The sequence below is a fragment of the Schistocerca gregaria genome, chromosome X, assembly GCF_023897955.1.
Source record: "Schistocerca gregaria isolate iqSchGreg1 chromosome X, iqSchGreg1.2, whole genome shotgun sequence".
NCBI lineage: Eukaryota > Metazoa > Arthropoda > Insecta > Orthoptera > Acrididae > Schistocerca > Schistocerca gregaria.
Window position 1 is genome coordinate 504,616,034 of NC_064931.1, and position 12,726 is coordinate 504,628,759.

Here is a 12,726-nt window from a genome sequence, read left to right on the forward strand (position 1 = left end):
AATGCACTTATAAAATATGACACACTAAAATGTTTATGCCACAAACACCATAAATGGGTGATAAATGGGCGGGCCCTTGCACTGGACCACACTTGTGTAAGGAAGCTATGTCATAAGCATAGCCAAGTGACTAAGACCTGCCATCAGAAGCTTTACAATAGTGATGCTTCGTTTTGAAACTGGTGTGACTGGTGGACAGGAGAACACTCCAATACTCCATTGATGGTTACACATTGTAATGAGTGTTACTAGTACTTTTTTGTTATGGTGTCAGATAGTTGACTTGTTATGGCTCATAGTCATTTCAGCTTATGAAGCACAGGTTTCAGTTGTTTCAAAAGAAAGCAGATGTGCTTCCTGTGGCCAGATGAATCAATGATAAAGCAAACATTAAAACTTATTTCTAGTCTTTATTAGACCTGTGACAGAGAGCTAGTGATGAACTGCATGCAACCCATATTAAAATCAAGTTTTAATATTGTACATTTGACCTTTGTTGAATTACTAAGAACAAAAGGTGAAGCAGCCAATTATGGTGATACATGCTCGCAAATAGCTATGTACATTGAAGCATTTTGGCAACAGTCTTCATGGATATGCTTTGGCCTCCCACAATCCAGATTTGGCAAATAGCAATTATAATTTCTAAACAAAAATAGAAATGAAAATATTAATGAATAGTTGACAAGACAAAACAACGAGTCATCATCAGCAAATTTCCTCAACAAAAGTATACTAAATCTTGTGTTACATGATGCCAGAGGCCATAACAGCTTTCTTCTATTTATTTTTTCTCCTTTTCTCCATGTAGCAAATTGAGTGCTGTACACACAGGTTGGAGCAGAGGAAATGCCTGTTTTTCATTACAGAATAACAATTACTGCTTCATTTAGAGAAAAAAATTGCATTAAAAATAATTTCAGGTCACAGAAAATCACCGAATCATGAAATGTTATGTCCAGGAAGCATTTGTCGAATCACTTACACAGATGCTCTGGCAGTGAAAGCTATGTCACCATCTTGTTGGAGCCACATTTATCTATTTATCTAATATTCATCCAATTCCTTTTCAGTTCTGAATGCATGAAGTTATTTAACATTTCCATGTAGTAAGCTGATGTCAGAGTAATGCAGGCCCCCACCCACCCCAAAAAAAAAGTTATAATCAAGGACCAACAATCCTTATCTTGGAGACATTGCACCACATTATTAAGTTTGGGCTGTGGAGTAGTTTTTGGTGTAGTTCACATGAGCTGTCTGACGCCCAGTACCAACAGCTCTGTACATTAACATAGTCACCCAGATGGAAATAGACTTCTGACACCCATCATTATTAGGATTTCCCCATCTTCCGTAAGAATTGAGTCCGTTATGTCACAAAATTCTTTGCATTGCACTTTGCATTCACTTAGCTGTATGACAATCATTATTTTGTATAGGTGAAAGTTGATATCCTCAGGTAAGATGTAAAGAAGTAAATGATGTGACACACCCAGTGTTACAGCCTATTGCCTAACTGGCCATTTCAGACTTTTCTTTTCACTCTATCTATATTTTCCAGAGTTTGGATTGTATAAGGAAGACCAGATGGTTTTTTTCTTCATCACAGATCCATTAGTTGCAAAACACCTCAGCTCATTTGAGTAGAGTGTCTCATTCTGAGACTGCACCTTGACATTTGATATCAAAATTTCAACAGGAAAGATGTTGAACTCTAATTACAGAGCCATTGTTCAAAAAAAAAAACACCAACTGATCGACAACAAACATACAAGGCTCTACACTCCATAGTAGCTGCAACTGCGTTGTATGAGCTCTCTACCTGATGCTGTTCAAGGCAAATAGCCCCAGTTCCTGCTGAGTACTAGTAATTTACAAAACGTGTTTCCTCTGCTCCACCCTGTACAGTGATATGGAAGATGGACAAAACAAATGTGCCATAAAATATACATGTACCACTTTAAGCAAAAAAGGTAACCACTGAGGTAGTTTGGAAAATGTCAATTAAGCACTATCATTAGGCACATGTTGGATGCAGCTTGAAGTACCTTTATGGAAAATATAGGTACGTATCAAATGGAAATGACATGTATCTAAGTAATAAAATATGATACTGTAATGAACACAGTAAAAAAAAAAAGGTAAATACTTATTTTATTGGCCCATTAAATCTGCAGGGCATAATACATTATATCATTACTTACCTGTAAGCCTCCACAGTCAGCCATGACATTGGCCATCTTGTACAAATCTTCATCATTTACTTCTTGTTCACTTTTGGCATCCAAAGTCTCCACAAATTCTTCTGTAGCATCACCAAGAAGACCTCGCATTCTGTATACAACTCTCATAGCATCACCCTCACCCCCTTCTGCAACCCAAACCTTTTTGTAAACCTGTATTAAAAAAGAGAAAGTTTTTTAAAGAACCTATATGTAGTGGGTGCAATGTTTCTGTTTTAGTCTCTCTCTCTCTCTCTCACACACACACACCTCTCTCACTCTCTTACCTCTCTCACTAGTAAATCCAGACTGATTATCTTGTTGTTAACTAATAATTCCATTCCATTATCATCTTCTAATAATGCCACAAGTTCACAGTCCTGGCATATTTTATTTTTCACATCACGCATCAGAGGGCCAAGTCCAGGTTCTGTGCTTGCATATGGGTTCCCAACCATTCTACCCTGTAATTATATGGACTTTAATCACAAATTTCAAGACATACTCACAAAGTTTAGAAATGTATTATCCTATTATCAATTCATTAAGTAATTGCTCTGGTTCTGAATAATGTATCAAGCTACATATAATTTACATACTTCCCACTTCAAACCTAGTGTGTGTGTGTGTGTGTGTGTGTGTGTGTGTGTGTGTGTGTGTGTGTGTTGGGGGGCATCTGCTTTAATTTTCTCACACTACACCCAACTCCCAAAACACATGATAAAAAGTTTTATACCATTTTCCTTAAAATAAGGTATTATATTTATACTTCCAGCATTTTGCAAGAAAAAGTTCCAATTCTTGCAAAGATTCTCACTCAAGTTTCCTGAATGTCTCTGTTACCACTTTCATACGCCTATACCAATTTGTTACGATCCAGTAGCAAGTCTGTGATATTTTCGACACCTACTGTCACACACATTTGACAATGGATCAAAACACTGCACCAGTATGCTGGAATTGGTTGAACTCCAGTGCTGTATGAGACTTCCTTTACAGTTACTCAGTACACTGTCAGAATCCAGAACAAACAATAGCCTCCATTGCCCCTTTATACTACGGACTTTACTTGTTTGTCACATTTCATATTGCTTCTTAACATTATCAATAAATATTGTTATAATGGGATATGCACCAGATGTTCACCATTAATGTAGTAATATTATACTATTGGGTTGTTTGACTTTGTTATGGATATTATCTGGCATTTTCTACATTTAGAGAACTTATATTCAATATACCAAGCAGAAATTTTTTTCAATTCTTTCTTCATTTTGTCATGATCCCTCACTGGCAACAATACTTTCTTATGGACAACAGCATCCTTAGTGAACAATCTAACGGTGTGTGGAGCATATCTGATAAATCATTTATGTATATTAAGAATATTAGTGGTTGTATTATGCACAATTAAATTACTTTAATCTCTGTTGAACTTGTCACTTTCATACACCGGAGTCTACTAGCCAATCTGTATCTGCAAAACCGATATGATCAAAAGCTGACAATGTGATACAGTGTTTGTTACTTTTCCGTTCCATAGATCATAAGCATGATAAATTAAAATGATATGGAACGAGTCATTTTACATTCACATCACAAATTATATTGTTGTTATGTCTACATGCTGAACATTTACATTTATTTAATTTATTACATATAAATTAAATATACAGAATGATTAGTAATTCCTACACATCACCTTTTACACGTTACAGTAAGAGAAACTATTCTATGAAACAGGAGAGCTTGTCAAGGAGAAACTTTTCAGTTTGGTTTTAACTTTTGCTTTGCTGTCTGTCATACATTTTATAACAAATTTTAGTTGCAGCACTGTACACCCCTTTTTGGACTAACGACAACCTTAACATGGAGTAATGAATGTAGTTTTTCCTTCTGGTATTGTAATTATGTAGAGCATTGCCCCTTTTTAACTGCAGTGGATTATTTACAAAAAAATTTCACAAGGGAAAAAATATACTGCGTAACAGTGGTCAGAATGCCTAACTCTTAACACTTTGGAGACCAAACCCAAGCACAGGTCAGGCTGCAATTTTCTCAATGTACGAGCCACTTATCGTGTGAAAACTGGACTCATTCTGTATGAGAACGATATATCCATGTCTCATGACCTGCTTCTTGACTGGTGCTGCCTTCTGTTGCGAATTTCTAGAACTATTTTGAAAGAAACATTAGCGAACAGGACAGCTGCTGATGTGAATGGCTGACCCAATATGATTACATTGACACAATTTCATGTGTGTATTCGTTAGGTTTCACAGTTTGATGTAATTCTGCTACAAATGCACCACGTCCGTCTAGTGTGCAAGAAATTTTTGAAGCTCAAGAGGGAGAAATTACTCCTTAAATCACATCACACTTTTTTCTTGAGAGGAAAATTGTACTTTCTGCTATCATTATTTTAAAATTTGTAGTCTATTAAAGAACTAAAGTAAATACGAAAATTGAACCTAGGTTCTTTTTCACTATTTATTATTCTTAAAGATACATCAATTACGTAAGTGCAAGTAACACATTAAAAAAACAGCATAAATGGCTGGTTCCCTAGGCCCAATATTCTTCTAAATAGCCTGACTCCAGTGTTAAACAGATGTCTACACACATGTTTTTGAGCAATGAAGACTTTCTTAAAAGTGAGTTACTCCAGAAAATTATTCCGTGTTACATTATTCAATGAAAATATGTCAACTTACTGATTTGTCTTTCCCCAAAATTTGCAATGAATCTATGTGCAAATGTGGCTGAAATAAGTTGTTTTATGCATTCCAAAATGTGCTTTTCCCATGGACACCTAAGAATGTAGGTTGTTTCCACTCTATTCATTATTTCCTTGCCATGTTTTCCTCTTATCGCTCATCTAGTACCTCTAGATGTGGAGAACTGAATAGAGGTTTTAAAAAGAACTGAGGGCAAGACCATTTGCAGAGAAATCAATCATTGATACTTCAAGAACTTTGTTTACAATTTCTTCTGTTGCTGCAAAAAGCATTAATTCTGTTTGTTGTATTTTAGATGAAAGATCATTTACATATGTGAAGGACAATAGCATACCTAACACTGGGAATTGGGAAACCCCATATGTGACAAATGGCTTTCGGAAATCTACAAAAACTTGTTTACCTGTGACTACTATTTGCAGTACATCATGTCTGAACAAAGAAAACTGTGTTTTGCTAAAGTGGCTTTTCCTTATACCATATTGATTCTTTGAAGCTTCTTTACTCTGGGCATATCATAATAACTGAGTTTGAAATATGCTCTACGATACGGCAACAGCATGAAGTTGGCAACACAAGTCTGTAATTTTGTGGATCCATTTGTTTGTCCTTTTTGTACACAGGAGGACTTGTGCTATTTCCAATTATATGAAACTATTCAAAGTGCAACAGATTCCCAATGAATATGATGTTGAAAGTGGCTATTCAGTCAGCATGTTCAATGTAATATCTACTAGAAGTTCAGTCTGGAACAAGCCTTCTCTCACTTCCTTACTAGAGGACAGTCACCTTAGCAAAGGTCATATACATATGAACAAACTGCCCCCCCCCCCCTTCCCCCGTTTATCTGCGGTGCAACAGAAATTATGATTTTCACATTTCATTTTTAATCTGAGGAAGAGGCAACAGTAGCAATTTTCTAGGATGAAAGGAATGTACACATTGTAAAAACCACAATAATCAGGCACACAGAACTGTGTCTCTGTTTAAAGCAAAGACGGTTCAAAATTAAAATAAACAATGCAAATTGTGACTAATATTTCTACTAATGAGTGCAACAACAACAACAACAGAGTGCAAGTAATATTGAAAGAAATTTCTCATCACTAACATTCAGAAATTTATTTCAACAATCAAGTGTTGTGGAAGATGTAGAGCACAAAACTTGCAGATTTTGTCCATTAAATTTCTGTGAGAATACTTTTCATTCATGGTATAAATTAAAACTCACATAATTCAGTAGGAATTCAAGTGAAATTATGAAATTAAAGTTAGTCAAAGTGTGCAAACGTAGAGTAGTTACTATGCTTCAATATTTATAGAACCTCTTTGGAATTTTGTCGTCATTAATTTTTTGAACATCACGATGACTGTACTGAAGGACAACTGTTACAGTTATAAATCATGGACATGAAGAAAATATTTGCTATTAATAAATTAAAAACCTGAGACAGTCTCAATGGAAGAAACGAGAAACGCTTTATTAGACATTGGATAAACACACACTGATGCAAGTCTATGTCCTTTTTTTTCCTTATATCTTGTATGGAACACTTAAAAAAATAAAAAAGGGATACTATGCAGAAGACTCTACTACAAAACAAGTCGAAAAAAAATCAACATCCATACCAACTACAATTATAAGTTAATAGTTAATGGCAACACTAACTCATCAGGAAAAATGGGGTGTTACCGGTGTCTAACTGTACTTCACAAGTAAAAAGGGAAATACTAATTAGATAGGAGTGCAACTCCAAAACTAAACATTACTGATGCAAAAACCAGGAACGGCATGCCCTAAATTAGGACTTCAGTTAACAGCGTAAAACATCACTCCTGGAAAACAAGAAGTCTACTAATTGGATAAAACCATGTTAACCCAAAATTACTGACAATATCTATCAAGTTGACAGTGAATAAGGACACGAAAAATCCCAATGTAACAGAAAGGCAGCTATGCTCAAAGACATGTCCTTAACTAAAATGTTACAATTGTGGATACAGAAACAAAAAAATTTCACATTTCAATTTACTTAATGACTATATAATTACTCTACAGATATCATCACGAAATAATCTGAACGTTAAGCAATTGGAATGTGCAATCACTAAACAACCAACGTTCTTTTTCCCAACAATATAAGGAAGAAGATAGATTGCTACTCACTATAAAGAAGACACGTTGAGTTGCAGACAGGCAGTATGAAAAGACTATTACACATTGAGCTTTCATCCAGAGTCTTCTTGAGAAAAAGAAAACGGACGGACACACACACACACACACACACACACACACACACACACACACACACACACACACGTGACTACCATCACCAGCAGTTTGAACCACAACCAGCCACTACACATTGACAAACTATATGAGCACTCAACTTTCTAAAGGGTATAGGTTTTACCTGTAAAAAGTCTTCTTGCTGTGGATCCTTCTCAAGTGTAAGATAAAATTCACCTGTATCACTATCTTCAGGATAAATTATTGAACATATTCTTTCAAATATGAAAACTGGTGTACGCATATCGTGCAGACTATACTTTTTAACAGCATCAATACAAATTGCCATAAATTCCTTTGTTTCATCTTCTGTTCCTGTGAAACATTTTTGATACATTAAGCCTACTTCAAATAAAAATAAATTATAATTCATGGGTATCTACACTTCTCTCTGTTTTCAGCATGAGTTGCTTGAGACACAATTTTAGCTTCAGTACAGCAGTTGACAAATCAATACGGTAAAATTGCAAGTATTAGTATTAGCTGCAAATTTGAAATATAAAATACAATTTCTCTTTAAAGCATATTCTAATCTCTTACCTGTTGTTATTTCCTCCAATATTTCAAGGAGCTTCTCTTGAGTTTCATCAATAAGCCTTGTTCTCTGGATCACCAGTCTTCGAAGAGATACATAGCCATTAAGAACGGCACTGACAAGCTGGCCTTTATATTGCTGCTTGATACAATCTTGTTCCAGGAACAGTGCAAGCAGTTCTGTAAGCATCTTCAGGGCATACCCTAAAAGCACAATTTGTAGCTTCAGTATTACAACCAAAGACAGTTGAGTTTTAATTCTGTAATGTTAATTCACAAAGCTCTACCGCACAGGTAATGAGAAAATTGAACTACTTGGGAAGTTTCAGTTTCATAACTTATCTCACAGCAAATCTCAATGTACCTACCATAAATTTTGGTATAATTCAGCCAACATGAAACTCATCTAGCCTCAGAAACATCTGTTGGGTGTTTAATAGGAGGTAGGTGGAACAGGGTACGAAAGGGAGGCCATTTGTTTACATTCCGTTGTACTTATTAGTGAAATTTTCATTCTACTAGGTTAACACACTTTGTGACTGTGAATGATGACATAAGTAGGAAGTTTAGTGCTTATTAAAAAGAGCATTGGCCACATACAGAAAAGTACATGAATGTAATGTGGAAGAATTAACTGAACAGAATAAAGTGATTAAGTTTGAAGTTTATCATCAGGTGTTAGAGAAGCTGATTACCCAACAAAAGGATCACAAAATGAATTACTACTGAATTTGAACAAGTTTACTAGAACTTTCCTAGATGTCTTGACCATAAGTACCATATGCAATCATTCAACCAATAACGTTGTTACTGCTGAGCCCCTATGGCCAGTGTTCTTGGTAGTTGGGGTATGTAACCACAATTCTTAATGTATCCCCAAAGAAATAAATCACAAGACGTTAGATCAAGTGACCTAGGGAGCCAAGGGAATAAAGCCACATTTTCACCTATATGAGAAATCCAATTATGCAGAAGTTCATTTTTAGGTAGCGACAAACATCGATGCTCCAATAATGGGGAGGGGGGGGTGCCCTATCTTGTCGGCACATGAAATTAGCAGTCATGCTGGGGAGGGATGGAGCAACAACAACCCACAACTGCAACATATCAAGGCAAGAGGCAGCTGTCACTTTCTTTTCACAGAAGAAAAATGGCCCATACAGCTTTGCCTGGGGCACTGCAAGGGATACATTAACCTTTTTTTGAATCTCGTTAATGTGCCACAATTTCATAAGGATTTTCAGTGTCCCACATGAGAGGTTGCTTTGTTGTTGACTATCAGCTTGCAGGCAAAATATTTATCCTCAAGTGCTTCCTAGTGTTGCTTAAACATCGATAGTTGACGCATCCGATATTACTGATTTTATTTTTAAAAACAGTCGATGTATTCATTAAACATTGATTGTGTTGGGCAGGCATTTTAAATGAAAAATAGATTTCTAAGAATTTTTATTGCATAAAATACAACAATACAACATATGCAAATTTTGTTTTATAAAAATTTAGGTATTTAAATTCTTGTCCCTTGGTCTGTTGTTTAAAATACAATATTACAAGATAAGCTAAGGTGTTTAAATTCTTCTCCTTTAGTCCATTGCATTTTTAAGTAATTATTATATCCTGCCTTGGAGGAAACCCTTTCTGCAGGAATTGAAGTTGCTGGACATCAAAAAAATTTAATGGTCATTACATGCAACATACTGTTGCATTTTGCACAATATTCTAATACACAAGCAGGCTTGTCTATTACAGGTTTTTCAAAATACTGATGTAGGTCAATTATGGAATCACTGACTGGTGTAATGGCATCGACATTACACTGTTGCTAATTGGGCAAAAAAAGTAGATCAACCGATTTCAAACTGTTAGACTATCAGTAGGTGTATCAGCACTGCTCATGGATGCTCCTGTTTCAGGTATTATTCTTGTAGTTGATGCGATGATAGCAGCATACTCTTTCTGAAGTACTTGTGCAGCATTATGTTGCTCGTGAAATGTCCTGAAACAAGTTTTTTTAAACCTAGGATCTAATAATGTCACAGGCATATTAACAGTCAATGAGTTATATGCTTTCACTCTTTCACTGACTGATTTAATCAGGGAATCCAGAACACTTTGTCTCTCATTAGTTGTTAAGGTGCTTTAAAAGTCTGAAAACTTTGCAGCAATACCTCGTATAAGACGTATCGTTAAAGGAAACAGTGCTGTATGACTTCCCTAAGATGGTGATTGTTGTTGCTTCTCTTGTATAGCTAAGTAATTTTCTGCTGTGACGCTAGGCAGTGCTTTTGAACTTTAATTGATCGCAATGTCAAGCTAACTTTGTACTTCCAAAATTCTTTTGACCAGGTGGCATGAGCTGTTCCATCGAGTTGGCACCTCTTGTACCAGTCTCAGTTCTTTTTTGTTTGCTCTTTTTCGAACATTGTGCAATTTGTCACTGGCTAGTGTAGAGTTATGAAAGAAAGTCACAAATGGTCTTTGTTTTCAGTAAAATTTTTTGAAAATATTTCTGCTCTGAAACAATCTTGTACTGTTAAGTTGATGCAGTGGGGAAAACAGGGTGAATGTCAAATCCTTAAGATTTAGGCAGTTCTTTCATAACTGCAGCATTGTAACCACTACTACTCTCTTATCACAGATATTGTATTCTAGTAGAATTTGATAGATGACCTGAATTTTTAAAAAAAGTAATGTAATGTCAAAATAATCTGCCAGAATGTCCAAAATGTTGCATTATATTGTCAAAAAATGTCTTTTTTCCAACATCTTGTTATCTGAAAAATTACTTTCATATATATACATAATTCTCATAAAAACTGGGGAACGTATTTATTGTCGATGTAACGTTGAGCTTCAGTGTCTACAAGCACAAGAAAGGCAGGAGGAGGAGGAGGAGGAGGAGGAGGAGGAGGAGGAGGAGGTGGAGGAGGAGGCGGAGGTGGAGGTGGAGGTGGAGGTGGAGGAGAAGAAGAAGAAGAAGAAGAAGAAGGAGGAGGAGGTCACCATAAGGAATAGGGATGCGAGAGAGGGCGTGTTTATTGGTCTGCCATGCAATGCTGCTACCTTAGGTGCACATGCTTGCTGATGAACTGCAGTAGATACGGTATAAACTGCACAACAAGATTAAAACTGCATTGAAGAGATCAAGGGCGTCTTCTTGAAGAGATCAAGGGCGGCTTTTGAAGAGATCAAGGGCGGCTTCTTGAAGAGATCAAGGGCGGCTTCTTGAAGAGATCAAGGGCGGCTTCTTGAAGAGATCAAGGGCGGCTTCTTCACTCCTTATGTTTTTTCTCAGTAGAAAACAGAAGGGCCATCACACTACTGCAGTGTTACAGCTGCTAAATCTCTGAGATCGGACTTGTGATCATAGTGCAGTCGACATAAAGTGTGTAGTTTGTAGAGGAGGAGGAGATTAGTGTTTAATGTCCCGTCGACAAGGAGGTCATTATAGACGGAGCGCAAGCTCGGGTGAGGGAAGGAAATCGGCCATGCCCTTTCAAAGGAACCATCCCGGCATTTGCCTGAAGCGATTTAGGGAAATCACGGAAAACCTAAATCAGGATGGCCAGAGACAGGATTGAACCGTTGTCCTCCCTGTAGTTTGTAGAAGTTTTGTGGGGGAAGTGGTATAAAAAGCACAATACGGTATTAAGGAACACTAAGGAAAGGTGTGGCGAGACACAGCGGTCCTGCCACCTTCACACATCATACCAATGTATTCCTATAATATAGCTATGCCGCTCAAAGTCTGCACTTGACAGAACGTGAAAAAACACCAGGGTTACACCCATGAACTTGGAAAAAAAAGAAAAAAAAAATAAATAAATAAAATAAAATTAAAAAAAAAAACTGTGGTACATCCATGAACTTGGAATATTGTGACAAACCATGGAAGATTTTGTGATGGCAGTTACATTTCCAACTGTACAGTCCACAGCTCGTGCACCAATTAAAATAAGTGGCACTTTCAATTTTCCATCACAGTGCAGCAAACACTGGTATTACTTAAACATCGATAAACAATCAGTATCTGCACCATCATCACTATCGGTAGTCTGGTTTAAGTAGTCCTACCATTTATAATAAAATTCTTTTTGACTTGGCGCCTGAAAAATTGTTGGTCTTCCAGTGATAACAACTCACAGTTGTGTGCATCTCATACTCATCATCAGATTCTTATGGCAAAAACTACACAAGTAAATAACATGGATTCGTCAATGCTCGTTATACTGATTTTCATCTTGAAATGTGTGAGCTTGCCTACTTGTAGCAAGGAATACAAACGTAAATAAGGCTGTTGTAATACAATGCATTTAGTAGAGGAAAAAATGACATTTTAATGTTTGTTAAGTGTTCTGATTGTACTGTGTAATGCATTTTAAAATAAATACAATTCTTGTTGTTATTAATTAAACACACCTGTTACTGTCCTCTTCTGTTTCTGAGTTCTCATTGCACTAACAAGTGTTTCCAGTTGTACGTGTTAATGTGTAAAGTGATTCGAAAATGCAAAACACTGACTCAATCCTAATGCCCTTATGTCACTTCTGCTTTTGCCCATGATGTGGTTGATTAGCAAAGTTTGTTCCTTCAAAGTCACATCAGCTCCCACAAAACTGAATATAGTAAAGGCACAACCCGTCGAGTGTCAAGTTTTTTTATTTGTATGGTGACTGGACATAATCATTAAAATACACAGCTGTATTTACATGCTATCTGCTTTCACACCATTGCAGTGCATATTCATAAGTAATTCTGGTGAAATGTGAAGGTTTCAGTGGAGTTGACTGTGAACTCCAGATCTTGTAGATATTTCAAAGCTCTTGCCCGTTAATGCTGAAACCCCTTGTTTGAAATTTGTGCAGGGGGTGATAAACTCACCATTATTTTATTACTATTTTTTTTTCAATTTTATTTTATTTCCCAAGGTGCCTCGATA

At 36.3% G+C, this 12,726-nt stretch overlaps 1 protein-coding gene across 4 annotated transcripts in view; it reads right to left on the reverse strand.

Annotated features, from left to right (window-relative positions):
• Positions 1-12,726, reverse strand: part of LOC126299607 (protein purity of essence) — a 417,439-nt gene that overhangs the window by 39,988 nt on the left and 364,725 nt on the right. For all 4 annotated transcript variants that reach the window (XM_049991638.1, XM_049991641.1, XM_049991639.1 and 1 more), the window contains exons 69-72: positions 7,791-7,988; positions 7,375-7,565; positions 2,510-2,686; positions 2,205-2,396 (exon numbers count right to left, since the gene is read on the reverse strand). In XM_049991638.1, coding sequence (XP_049847595.1) covers positions 2,205-2,396; positions 2,510-2,686; positions 7,375-7,565; positions 7,791-7,988 — 758 coding nt within the window. The remainder of the gene's footprint in view (positions 1-2,204; positions 2,397-2,509; positions 2,687-7,374; positions 7,566-7,790; positions 7,989-12,726) is intronic.